At 41.0% G+C, this 14,267-nt stretch overlaps 2 protein-coding genes across 4 annotated transcripts in view; both read left to right on the top strand.

The window, feature by feature from the left end:
* Nucleotides 1-10,283, top strand: part of LOC131983224 (furin-1-like) — a 111,379-nt gene extending 101,096 nt beyond the window's left edge. For all 3 annotated transcript variants that reach the window (XM_059347922.1, XM_059347904.1, XM_059347913.1), the window contains exons 13-16: nt 1,077-1,256; nt 1,349-1,473; nt 3,456-3,578; nt 5,318-10,283. In XM_059347922.1, the coding sequence (XP_059203905.1) occupies nt 1,077-1,256; nt 1,349-1,473; nt 3,456-3,578; nt 5,318-5,925 (1,036 nt within the window). In that variant the 3' untranslated portion in view covers nt 5,926-10,283. The remainder of the gene's footprint in view (nt 1-1,076; nt 1,257-1,348; nt 1,474-3,455; nt 3,579-5,317) is intronic.
* A 3,721-nt stretch (nt 10,284-14,004) lies between these two features.
* fes (FES proto-oncogene, tyrosine kinase) overlaps nt 14,005-14,267 on the top strand; it is a 33,514-nt gene continuing 33,251 nt past the window's right edge. Inside the window, exon 1 of the mRNA XM_059359368.1 lies at nt 14,005-14,243. The gene's annotated coding sequence lies outside the window, so the exon portion shown is untranslated. The remainder of the gene's footprint in view (nt 14,244-14,267) is intronic.

Here is a 14,267-nt window from a genome sequence, read left to right as displayed (position 1 = left end):
TCCAGTTTATGACAAGTATGTGATTGGTAGATTTTTCATAATGCTTTGGAGCAGATTTGTTGTTGGCTGATAAATGCTAAGGAAAAAAACACTTCAAGCAGAAGGCAACTTAAAAATGTGCAATGTGGGTCTTTGGCATGTGTTGTGTTTTGGTGATAGTCAACAGAGAAATCTTGTTGTTTTGATTTTCAGAAATTTTGTTTGCAATCATCACAGAGGTGATTTTCACCTGTAGCTGCTACTGAAATGTTGATTTTAAGAACAGCCAGGGTTGTAATTTATTTTCTTGATCAGCTGCTTACTCATTTATTTTTCACAGGTTTGTAGCACATCCCTCCTTCTGTGTGGTTGCGTGTGCTTGTGAAAACAGATGCCATACCTGCAACAGCACCACAAATTTTAGCTTCTGCCAGGCCTTAAATCACAGACGCCGTGCTGCAGTGGTCAAACGGCAACGATAAATCAACTTCAGCAGCAATTTGTATAAATTTCCATTTCTTTCTCTCATGATTTCAGACTTTACCTTGAAACAGCACAACATAAAGCCTGACCATGCTGCATTGCTGCCAATTTGCATCACGCTAATTACATGGACAGTGAGACTCGTTTGTGAATTAACCTTTTTAAATGTTCCCATGTGAGGCTGCTATAAAAGGTCGAAAGGGTTTATGTAGTCCTTTAATGCAGCGTGAAAATGTTATCAGACTGAACCTGGAGGGACTGCGTCTTAAAACGCCGTGACAGTTTAGTGATCACCTTGTGTCCCTAAAACCCAGAGTCTTCCTCTTCCTCAGGATTGTTGTGGATGCGTGTAATCTCCTGAGCGAGGGAGTGAAAAGAGTTTGGTGCTTTGCTTCCATTGAGGACACCACCGCTACAGGTCGTGAGACGCTAATCCTGTTCAAGGCCACAAACTCTTCACCCTTCGCAGACTTCCACACTGGCCGGAAGCCAAAAGTCCCTCACAGAGTCGTCTGGAGAGTAGCTTATCCCAAGCTCAGAATGAGCCCGAGATTTCAGCAGCAAACAACCTGCAGGTTTACTAACGCACACCGCTGTCTTCATGTTTTTGACAGGAACATCGGCAGCCATTTGTCGATCAACAAGAGCGTGGACGCCTGCTTCGGGACAGACAGTCACGTGACGTCATTAGAGCACGTCCAGGCCCGGCTCACGCTCTCCTACAACCGCCGAGGAAACCTGGCGATCCACCTCATTAGTCCTGCAGGCACACGCTCCACTCTGCTCCACCCCAGGTACAAACACACATATGCACACACACAGACAATACAGTACAGGTTGGTAAACATGCACTGTTGACACTCCTTGCTGGTGGTTTTCCCTGCAGGCCTCATGACTACTCATCGGAGGGTTTTAATGACTGGGCTTTCATGACCACCCACTCCTGGGACGAGAATCCCAACGGGGCGTGGACGCTGGAGATTGAGAACGTGGCGGGGGCCAGCGACTATGGTAAAGCATCTTTGTTGTTGCGAGATTCAGAGAAAGAATATTTTGTCAGATTCTCCTGAACGGTTGGATGTTCATGTCTTACATTTTTTTTCGTCCAAGTTTAAGAGATATCACTAATATGGCCTGCAGCTAATGGTTACTTTCATTATTGATTCAATTTGGTGACAGCTTTTTAGGGCTGAATCAAAATAGTTCAAAGCTTCATTCATAGCATTGATATTTTATTTTATGCATTGCAAACACTTCACAGCTTCTTTTTAAGTCTGTTTGTTTTGCATTAACTGACTATTACAAGTCTAAAGGAGACACATTCATATAACATTTTAGCTCTTTTGTCTGACCAGTGGTCTAAAACCAAATAATGTTTGTGAAGTATTTTTTCTGTTCTTTAAGCCTTTTCATTCTGCCTGTATATACCACTTAAAAAGGGTTTACTGTGCCATGTTGGTATCAAGGGTTTTTTTCAGCACAACCTCACCTATATGACCTGATAATTATTTAATTATTTTTTCACTTTGACTTCGATCAATACTTTAACCCAAAAGAAACACACAACAGAAAATCTGATTTTGAAAAATTTTCTATCAAAACACAATCATGCTCAATGAAGAATTTTACATTTTGCAAAAGAAACACAGGCTGGTAATATTCCATATAAGATGTACAATGAGGATAAAATCTAGTTCTACATTTTTATAATAAATATATTTGACTTTATCTCCAATTTTACTTGGCCTATCGTCATCAAACAAAACCTGGCATGGAGTTTAAAGCCAGTACTTTAGAGGTAAAATGATACCCAGAGGGTAAAAAATTATATTCAACAAAGAAAAGTAGTAAATCCTCATATTTAAGAATCTGGAACAATGACATTTCTTTCTTGAGAAATGAATTGGTTCAAAAAACAAAATGGCATTTTTCAGTTATATAATATATAATAATCATTTCAACAATCACACACACATAAAAAAAAAGAAGTAGTGGTAAGTACATAATTAGATATAGAGAATACATAAAACAGAATACTACATTGTGATCCTCATATGACAAGTTAATGGCAATATTATGTTGACTTGGAAAAATAACTTTCTTGAAATCATCATTGGAAGCAAATGTGTAAAACTGACAAATATTTTAATTTCAGCACATTATGTGCATAGAAACTATTTTCTTTGGCCAGTTTTTTCTTAATTTGAAAGTGACAGTAGAGATACAGACAGGAGGAGAGAGGCAACAAGTAGATTTAAACTGGAGGGCGTTGCAGTCACATGTTATACGTCTTAACACTGGGCCACCAGGACAGCAGAGAATGACCTCACATGAGTGTTATTCAACACGTGCATTAATCTGTTGAGTCTAGAATTCAGCTCCAGACTTCAGGATTCAGAGCCAGGAGATTAGAGATCAAGTGGGTCCTCTATCCAGTGCCTGTGCCTTTGTTCTCTTTATAGGAGCTGTGAAGCCAAGTCTCCAGCTCTGCAGCAATCATTTTTTTATAGCAGGGAGCATGATAAAGCAGTGGAGTGAGTACTTCACTCTTTCTGTTTACACTTAGATCATCCACCAACAGGCGTCCGCATCTGGACTTATCAGGTCCACCCTCAGCGCCGTATTCAGGAGCCAAGAAAACCCCAGAAAACAGATCCAGATAAACGCCTCACGCCTCCCTCCTCAGCAAGAAGTGATTTACTAAAGTGGAACCTCTCACTCATAAGTCCTCACACTCAAATGATTCTTCAGAGATGTGCACTTTATAACACTCATATTAGGCACAGAGTGAAATCATGCTGTCTTTAAATTGCAGCTCATTTCAAGGAGTCATTTTCTGTCATTTTATGCAGAAAATCCAAGAGGCTACAATAAGAAGAGGATGAATTTACGAAATCCACCCTAGGGAGTGCCGGAGCCTTACTGTTTTTGACAGGCCTACTTTGTCTCCCGGTTAATTTCACTGTTTTTATCTCCTCTATCTCTCTGCTCAGGCACTCTGACCCAGTTCATCCTGGTGCTGTATGGCACCGGCTCAGCATCTTCCAGCCCCTCTGACAAGGCTCAGCCCGCTAATGGCAACTGTAAGACCCTGGACCTGAGGCAGATCTGCATCGGTAAGACTGGTGTCTGCTGCTGTTCCCAGTTTATTCCTCACAGGAAGTTACTGTCACAGCAGCAGAGAGGGGGCAGTGTAATTACTGAGTCATGTTCAGATGTGACATGTGAAGTAGCGTGTTAGGTGAACAGGATGAAATATTATCCCTATGTGTGCTCAGCTGCCTCTGTTTGCTCTGCATGTCTCCGTGATGACTGCTGCCAGACTGATTTAAAAGTTACACAGTCAAACTCTTCCTGCAGACGTCGTCCTGCCATTATGGAGCTTCAGCGTCAGTATCTGTTTGAAATGAACTTATGATGATCAAATAAAATTTCACTGCAGGTCCCTTTTTAATAACCTCATTTAAATTTAATGGTGTCCATACTGCCGTCTCCTAACTAATCCAAATACGGCTATAGGCAAGGTCTCAGGATACCACTGTATATAAGTCCACCTACGTGTTGTGTGCAACAGTGATAGTCTGACCCCTACAGGCTGACAGAGGTACTTACACACAAGATCATGTACAGTCATTAGAGGGAGAACTGAATGTAATTATCATACATTTGATTTTGCTATCATATGTTATGATGATCACATATAATGCAGACGCTCTCTGACTCGGGGATCCTAATTTTCCCTGTTTTTGAAAAAGTTGACAAGACCCCTCAGTAAATTCTATTTCCCTCCTCCTGCTGGCGCTCCTGTTTTCAGCTCTGTTACCCCCAGCAACCACAGTCTGTTAATTGCCATTATAGGCAATGGTCTGCATCTGGACCTGCTGCATATGGAAATGGCTGTGTTGACTTAAACATGCTGCACTCAGCATATAAATTGCAAAGCTTCTTCCCTCATCGCTTTTCTCAGTAAGCAAAAGTTGCAACTTACAAAAGTGGAAATTGCAACTTAAAAGGGCAAAATTGCCTCTAAACTTTGTCTCACATTTTCTTGGTGAACGAGTACAGAAACATCAGACTTTACTGCCTGACAAAATCAGGTTCTCGTATCTTACGTGACTCTTGACTCCCAGCCAGTCTGCACACTTAAATACTACACAGGGGATTCATCCGATCTATATGGGAAGTTAGAGACTGATAAAGATTTTAGAGTGGAAAAATCCACAGATGACTGATATGGCGATCGATATAGTAACTATTGAGGATTAATTATTGAAAAACAGACCTTTATTGTGTAGGCTGTGCACTGATTTTGCAGCGCTAAGACTATGCAAAACAACTCAGAGGACTGCTTTCTTAAATAACGTCAGTATTTACTATATCAGGCATGTCCAAACTATTCCAGAAAAGGCCAAGTGGCTGCAGGTTTTCCTTCCAACCAAGCAGAAGCACAACAGACACGAGTCATTTAATCAGCTGATCACAGGGTTCAAACAGCTGAACAGTCCAATCAGGTGTGTTCTTGATTGGTTGGAACAAAATTCTGCAGCAGCATGACCCTTTATTGAATAGTTTGGACATGTCTGATCTTAATAAAGAATAACAAAAATGTAATGAATAGTTATATGATAATATAAACCAGCATTGTTTTCTGAATTGCATACTGTATTCTGTAAAAGAAGAAGGATTTTATATTGGGGCGTATGAGAAAACGTATAAGCCGATATGTCTGTGATGATGGGCCAAAATCCATAAGTCAGTCAGGCTGTGTTGCCCTCTGAGCTGTCTGGGCAGGAATCCTGGTTCTCTGTCTGAGTCATACGAGGAGGTATTTGAGTTTTGTTTCTCTGTGTTACAGAGTGCAACGCCGGCTACTACCTCTTCCAGCAGGGCTGCGTGAAAGAATGTCAATCAGGCTTCTCAGTGGGCTCCCAGCCCCTCAACTACACAGTTGGAAACTCTATACCACCAGCTTCCGTCCCAGCCTGCCTGCCGTGCCCGCCGCCCTGCGTGACGTGCAGCAGCCTCAGCCCTCGGGCCTGCCTGACCTGCCCGCCTCACAGCTCCCTGGACCCCGTCTCTGGCACCTGCCTGCACCTCAACCAGTACATGCGCGAGTCCCCTGGCAGCTTCATGGTGGGCCAGGGGAGCCCGGGGACGTCGCTCCAGCTCAACTCCCACCTACCCGTCGCCGTGGCTGTGCTCAGCTGCATGGCCATCATCGCCACCTTTGCCGGCACCTTCCTGCTGCTGCAGCTGCGCTCAGGCGCGCTCATCAAGCTGCCCTCTCTGGAGGCCGGCGGCGGCCTCGGGGGCAGTTTTAGCCTCGGGGGAAATAGGGTGGTGTCGTATCGTGGCATCCCGACAGTGTGGGGGGATGACGGGGTAAACACAGACTCTGATAACGACGAGTTCGACGTCCACAATGAGAGGACTGCCTTTATCAAAACACAAAGTGCTCTTTAATGCCTCCCCCACATCCCTCCCTCTCGCCTGCTTTTAAGCTCTTCTCACCCTCATTTGTCTGATAATTCGGGGCTGTGCTCTCTGCCCCGCTCACTCTCTTCTGGTTTTATCTACCATCCTTTTTTTCCTTTGCTGTCTCTGTCTTTCTCATCTGAGTCCTGCTTCAAGATCTGCTGTGGGAGACCTGATGGGAAACCGCTGTCTGTCAGAGCTCGGGATGACCCAGGCTTTGTTCTGTTCACACTTGGGCGCTTTTCTATTAAACCGGCTCTCTCCCTCCTCTTGCTCTCATTCGGTCTTTTTGCACAGAGTCCATTTTCCCCTTCAGCTCCAGCTCCTTTTTTGTTACATAAACAAATGATTATTATTTGCTTCTTCCTTTTTCCCCCCTCTCTTTCCATCAGTCTCAGTGCAGTAGCCAGATGAGATTGTTGAATGTGAGGAGTAGAGGGGTGTGTGTATGTGTGTATGTGTGCGTTTGTCCGTGTGTGTGTGTGTGTGTGTGTGTGTGTGTGTGTGTGTACATGTGAGCGTGTAAATCTGATGAAGTGTACTGCCCTTTATAGAGAAGCTAAAGCTGACCCTGTCACATTTAGTACTTTAACTTGATAGTGACTTCAAAGTGATAACAAAAAGAAAAGGTATGACGCAGCTAGAAATGGATTTGGAAACATTGATGCTCACAACAAAATCTGCCCATTAAAGCACCACTTACCTGCAGAGAGTCACAGTGAGTTTTTAAAATCAGAAGCATAATAGTTTTCAAGGAAAATGTCCATAATCAGATAAACAAAACAGACTATCTGAGAGCTTCTTTCTCTTTATGACGAGACGATATATTGTGTTTTGCTTTTTAAAAAATCCATCTCTCACGCGGCCTCGTCCTGTTTATCTGTATAATTATTGTTCGAGGTGCGAGGAGGGCTTTAGTTGTCCTATTGTGCGCACAGTCTGCAGAGATCTCTCTCTCTCAGCTCTGGCAGAACAAACTGTGAGTCACACTACTAGCAAAAGCTTCTTCTTTTAGCCTTTTGGGATTCACGATGGACTCAATTTATCCCCCGTTTGGAAACCATAAAACCTCCCCGATCATCACACAGAAGGTGATGCATCAGGCAAGAAAGATAAATTAAAAAAAGGAAGAAAAACACACACACAGGCCACTCAATCAACCCCGAGGCACAATCCCTTCCAGGGATATTTAATTTCTGTGTTTGATGTGTTCACATCCGAGTGCTGAGAGAGACGCAGCCGAGGTGCTGGTGGGACCCCGGACAATATGTGACTGTTGAGCACAAGAGCTTCTCAATAGCAGCTGGCAGGTGTTGAGTTACCTGTGATTGATTCCTTGACGGGGCAGACACAGTTAACAATACATCAAGGCTTCCCCTTTTGAGCACATTAGCACTTCAAACGTACATTAGACACACCTCATATCCTAATGACTTAATGTGTGTGTGGGTGTGTGTGTGTGTGTGTGTGTGTGTCTGTAAATGTTTATCTGCCCTTTCTGAAGTGAAGGTTTCCTTTTCTTCCTTCTTCAAATCTTGAATGCTGTTTAGAAATCCTGCGTGGAGACTCCACATCCCATCAATGTCTCTGCACTTTTACCCTCCAGTCTTCATCTAATCTGAATTTCAGATTATCTCTTCAGCATACTTGCCAATTAATTATATTCTGAATGATACTGCAGTAACTATTTATTCTGAGAGGTTTTAATCAAACCTTTAGGGGAAATTGTTTAAAAGTGATTCTTGTTCTTCTGGGCTGGTTATCATCGAAAAATGTGCGTCTCATGATTTAACCCCGGTGTAGACATTTTGAATCCATTGATCTCTCTTTTTCTATGAAATCTTTTTTTTTTTTCCTGTACAAAAAGATGGAGCTCGCTGAGAGAGGTTGTCATGGTGATGACATGCATACAAAACTGCAGCTGCTCATCTTTTCTTTTTTTTTTTCCCCAATTTTATTTTATCTACCTCTCATATCATTCAGCAAGGTTTCTTACGCGGCCGTCAGAGGAGCTGTTAAATGATTATAGAGGTCAAATTATATGTAGGTTAGATATGAGGAAGGGTTAGGAGAATAGGCATGTGAGTCAGATTTATGTTTTAGAAGAGAAACAAGAAATTGCAATCCAGAAACTGTAAAGCTGCTGCGTAAATTCTAGTCCGCTGAAGTTCCTATCTCTCCTGAAATTTATTGCCTTTAGGATCAGCATTCATGAGCAGCCACACCTGGGCTTTAAAACCTGTTATTGAAAATAAAAAGATCGTCCATAGATCTTGTTGGCTGCGGTTTTAAGTGCTAAATCAACGTGAGATTGTTAGGAGGGGAGCGTTTGTTTTCCTCATCTCTCATACTCCATCAGGGGTGAAGACCTGTTCGTTTATAAGTTTATGTCACTGACAATCAAAAGCTTTCCTTGTTTTGAGGGCGAGAATGTGCACGAGCACACGGAACAAATTGATTTTAATTTAACCACTCGAGCTGGAAAAGCTCTCAGAAGGTAATAATTCATCAATATTCAGAGCTGAATGTGATTTGAATTGCAAAAGTATGTTCAGAGAGAGAGAAAAAACATGAGAGAATAAAGAGTTTCAAACCTTCCAACATCCTGTCCGAAAGGATGGAGAAAGATTGGTATGTGTGCTCTCAAACGCAGCGCTGAGCCAGAGAGCTTAATTCATCTCAGATGGCCGGTGCAGGTGTAGCACATTTGGCTTATCGCTGCAGTTTCAGCCAGGAAGCTCTGAACTGGATTGGAAAGCAACCGGTGAAAACGAAAGGAACAAAAGCTAATGTGGCTGCAGAGTAACTAGCAGGCGCTGCATCACATTGTGTGATGTACATTAGTGCCTACTGCCATTTAGGCTGCGATTAGCCCGCTTTAACGAGGGTGCTAATTTAAAAATGTAATAACTACAGCCTCAGACTTGAGCCACAAAATCTTATTGACTTCCCAGCTCAGTGTGAAGTGTGTAAACAACAGATAATGGGCTAATGCCGCACCAAAATTGCTTCCATAAACTATTTTCTAAAACTTTGCTTCTTTAGAAAACTATAATGTGGGACTCTGCACAATTTGTTGCAATTAGTATTGATGCTCAGTCTTGCGCATCTTCCCCTTTACAGAAGATTTATTTTATACTGCTTCCAAGTTTTCTCCTAAAGTGCAACATTTTGGGGGGTTCTGTGGCCCCCTCGAGTGCACACACAAATGATTTATTCATCTTAGCTCGATATTGTATTCACTACAGCTTGGAAACTCACAAAACTTTAAACTGATGAACTCGGAGCTTTGTGCATTCAAGTGTTCAACTTTTAAGGAAATCATGAATGCGGGCAGCATTAAGTAGCTTGTGCTTCCAAAGCACAGGGAGCTGCTGAGAAACCATTAGCAGCCAGCTCTCTCCTTTCACTGCAAGAATGTGATGGAAACTACACACTAAAAAAAGAAAAGAAGAGGTTCTCTAATTGTGCCAGAAAGCAGCTCATCATCATACGGCTGTCACTTCACCGGCACTAAAGTGTGAAGCCTTTTAATGTAGAAAGTAACAGGAATGTTACAAAAAAACCCGTGCTCGTCACAAATTGTCTCCTCTGGCTATAAAGAAAAGACTCGCTCATGGGAATAATGGAGGCTTTCTTTTTTCTTTATACAGCTGATTTATTTCATGTGGAGCTCGATGTTGCTTCAGTCCTGCCTTAGGATGTAGTCTGAAGTGATCAATATGAAGTCGGATGGAGTTAATAGGAGCAATATCTTTGGCATAACCAAAGACAATCATTTTAATGCTGTCTGTTTAGTGTTACGACGTGTTGCTTTCAGGTTGTCACAGTCCATCGACCCCCTTCACTCGTGTTCAAAGCGTTTTGTTGACATCATTCTGTCATCTCTGCTTTTTTTTTCTATTATTAAAGATCTGCGGTGACACCCTGTATGTTCAGCAGCTGTGGAGGGAGGAGGTAGAATGTATCACATCTCCATTAACTTAAGGGCTGAATCAGATCTGCGTGTGCACATGCTTAAATGAAACACTTTGTGACGGGGGAGGAGGGGGCGGTTAGTGGAGCAGCCTCAGACGACTCTGTTGACCTCCTCCCGCCTCTTCGTGAGGTTCCTGGCCTGTGGCTGCACACAGTACCTTACAGATTTGTGACCTATGAATAATGTACAAGAATGACTATCTTACATGGGACATAACTCTAAAATAAGGCCTATTTTTGTACTATATGAATGGTGCAGTGTAATTTTCTTGTAATTTAAAGATTTTTTTGCTCTTGTTTTTCTCCTTTTTATTTAATTGATGTCAATTATAGATTCTACTAAAAATAAAGATCTATGCAAATTTGAATGTGTTTTTATTAACTTAAATGCTGACTTTGGTGTCTAGAAACTGTCTAGCACAGAGACTTGCTTGTATCAAAATGCTCACAACATGGAGAAATGCACAAAGTCCATATTCAGTACTTGTCAATTTGCCAGTGGGGTTGAAATGTGTTTTCTTTAAAAGATCGCCGAAATTGCAGTTTATCTGATAAAGAAACCAAGAAAAAGTAACCAAAACTAAGCTTAAAACTGATATTTTTCTCAAAATCACTTTATTCTACATGTCTCATTTAAAACGTTGTGAAAAATAAAATGTTTGAAATAAGTAGATCCTATTAAAAATATTAAATTCTGCTCCTACAACAACACTGTGAAGCCATGATTGATTCTGCTGAGACAAACAGTCATGTGACAAATATTCACTGAAAATCTGTTAACACAGAGCTGAGAGGACAGGAGAGGTTGTAAAAATGCAAATATATAATATTTGTGACACTTTTGTGCACTTTGAAAGTGTGTGTGTGTGTGTATATATATATATATCAGTAGTGTTCAAAATGATAGCAGTCCAATGTGACTAACCAGATTAATCCAGGTTTTTAGAATATATTCTTATTGCTACATGGCAAACAAGGTACCAGTAGGTGCAGTAGATTCTCAGAAAACCAAAAAGACCCAGCATTGCTGATATGCACGCTCTTAAGGCTGTGCAATTGACCTCTTCAAGTATTTTGACTTATGCAAACTGATCCATGATCCCTGGTATGTGAAAAATAGGCCCAACACCATAGCAGGAGAAACATGCCCATATCATGATGCTGCACTGTCTTCACTGTGTACTGTGGCTTGAATTCAGAGTTTGAGGCTCGTCTCACAAACTGTCTGCGGCCCTTGGACCCAAAAAGAACAATTTTACTCTCATCTCACAAAATGTTCCTCCATTTCTCTTTAGGCCAGTTGATGTGTTCTTTGGCAGATTGTAACCTCTTCTGCACGTCTTTTTTTTAACAGAGGGACTTTGCGGGGGATTCTTGTAAATAGATTAGCTTCACACAGACGTCTTCTAACTGTCACAGCTCTTACAGGTAACTCCAGACTGTCTTTGATCATCCTGGAGCTGATCATTGGCTGAGCCTTTGCCATTCTGGTTATTCTTCCATCCATTTTGATGGTTCTCTTCCGTTTTATGCTACGTGTCTCTGGTTTTTCTCTCCATTTTAAAGCAATGGAGATCATTTTAGCTGAACAGCCTATAATTGTTTGCACCTCTTTATAAGTTTTCCCCTCTCCAATCAACTTTTTAATCAAAGTACGCTGTTCTTCTGAACAATGTCTTGAACGACCCATTTTCCTCAGGCTTTCAAAGAGAAATGTATGTTCAACAAGTGCTGGCTTCATCCTTGAATAGAGGCCATCTGATTCACACCTGTTTTTTCACAAAATTGATGGCCTCACTGATTGAATGCCACACTGCTATATTTTTGAACACACCCCTTTCAACTAATTGCCCAATTGCACAGCCTTAAGAGCGTGCATATCATGAATGCAGGGTCTTGTTGGTTTTCTGAGAATCTACTGCACCTACTGGTACCTTGTTTGCCATGAAGCAATAAAAAACATACTAAAAACCTGAATTAATCTGGTTAGTCACATTGGACTGCTACTATTTTGAACACTGCTGTATATATATTCCATTTAATTCCAATATTTAAAAAAAAAGAATTTAAAATAATTTATCTAATACATTTTTGAGTTGTTCACACTTCTAGCCATGATTGTGCTGATTCCCACGAGCTGCAGGACTCGCATATATATATTGCAGTGAAATACAAGACCACAGTGAGTAAAATGTAAAGAGAGCAACAACAAAAGAACCCTGAAACGTCTTGTCAGAGGGTTAAATTATGGAAGAATGGAAACATGACAAGGGTCTCTTAGTAGAAACAGATGTTTTTAGTTGCTTGTCACCTGGCTCTCAGTTGACCACCTCCATCCAAATAGAAATATCTCAACAGCTGTTGGATGAATTGGCATGAAATTTTGTTCTCTGCTACATTTCAGATGGAGATATTGCACGCTTTACTCCTGCATTGTTCATCATGATTTTAGTCCCTAATTGAGCTCTTAAAGTCTCATTCTCAAAATGAAAACCCCCGCCAGTGCTGTGAGAACATCCCAGCCTGCTTTATATGCAAATTGACTTGTCTCAAGTATTCTCTAAAATCATCTTTAATGTTTTACAATTCTTATGCAGTAATCTTCTTTCTTATTTAAGCTACAGACACTTGAACTATAATAATACATCATAATGCATTTCTTAATTATATATCATACTATTGATTAGAATATTCAAAGTTACTAGAAGCTAAATGTATTCTATAAATGTAAAGGAAAAGTACAATTTTTCACTCTGAAATGTAGCAGAACAAAGTAGCCGATCAATAGCCAAACAATTTGACATGTTACCATTTTGACCTAAGGGTGGCGCCAAATATAAAGATCAAGGATCACTGAAGAGAGTACAGTTCATCCAGCCACGCCAAAAAGTTGATTTAACCCTATGAACCCCAAACCGCTTCAAGGCGTTTTATTCTCTCTTTACACTTCACTCACTGTGTCCTTGTATTTAACTGCAATAATAAGTCCTGCACCTCTATGGAATCAGCACAATCGTGGCTAGAAGAAGGAATGACTCAAAAAAACAGAAAAACACAGTTTTATAAAGACATAAATCAACACTTCCACTAATAATTCCACTAATATTTAAATTAAAAATGTGTCTCCACATGCTATACATATTGAACTATTTCTACCCCTTTAACATCCTGCAGTTCTGTCTGATTTTCAGTGAATATTTGTCACGTGACCGTTCGCCTCAATCAATCAATCAATCATGGCTTCACATAGGAGCAGAATTTAATGTTTTAACAGGATTTAGTTATTCCAAATGATTTGTTTTGCCAATGTTTTAAATCAGATGTAGAATAAAGTGGTTTTGACAGAAATATCACAATTTTAAGCTTCGTTTTGGGGACTTTTTGTAACTGAAACTTTCGAAACATAGGATCAGTTTAAGGACTGTCAGAAAGTTAAAACTCTGTGTCCATGTCTCAGCAGCTGAGACTGGTAAGCACCTCATGTCATCACTAAACTTTTTGTTTGATGAGTCATTCAAGGGACGGTTCAGCCCAAGATCAAAACACATTTCTCTTCTTACCTCTAGTGGCATGAATCAGTCTAGATTGTTTTGCTGTGAGTTGGAGATATCGACCGTAGAGATGTTTGTCTTCTCTGAAAACTAAAGCAACTAGATGACATTTCAAAAAATTGAAAAACTCAACAGCAATGTCAGTTTCCAAAAAGAACACATGACAGTTACAAGGTCTGTGGATCATTTTGAGTTACTTTGTCGTGATTCCTGGAAAGAGACATTACGTCGATACATCTGACAACTTTACAAAAAAGCAAAACTTTTTTCACAGAATGCTGCAGCTGAATAACTTTCAACCAAAGTCCTTTAATGTATCACTAACTGACCCCCCTGCGCAAAACATTTCCCACATGTTTTGCATTCATGCAGTTTCTCTCCTGTGTGGGTTCGTATGTGCCTTTTCAAGTTGCTCTCAAAATCCTTTTCCACAGGTGTTGCAGGTGCAGCCTCTTGTCTGTGTAAGTCATCAGGTGTGACTTAAACATGAAAGCTTCCCCACAGCTGTCACATTCTTACAACGTTGTAGCAGTTTGTGTATTCAGGCCAACCCTTAATGTCGTATAGAGTTACAGAAATTACACAGCCTTGTTTGGCGTCTTTTCTCAGGTTTTGGCTCTGTTTCTCCATGGTCCTCTCTTGTGTCATCTTAACTCTCAGCTGCATGTGAGCTGTGAGAGTTTCTCTGCTGCTCTCAGAGTTTCATCAGGATTCAGAAGCCGGTCTGGTCCTCTCTCATGTCACTTGTCTCAGGAGGAGTCCACATTAAGCTCCCAGGTGGGTATAAGTCACGGATTTCCT

Source organism: Centropristis striata, chromosome 2 (assembly GCF_030273125.1).
Source record: "Centropristis striata isolate RG_2023a ecotype Rhode Island chromosome 2, C.striata_1.0, whole genome shotgun sequence".
NCBI lineage: Eukaryota > Metazoa > Chordata > Actinopteri > Perciformes > Serranidae > Centropristis > Centropristis striata.
This window is presented reverse-complemented; position numbering and strand designations above follow the sequence as displayed.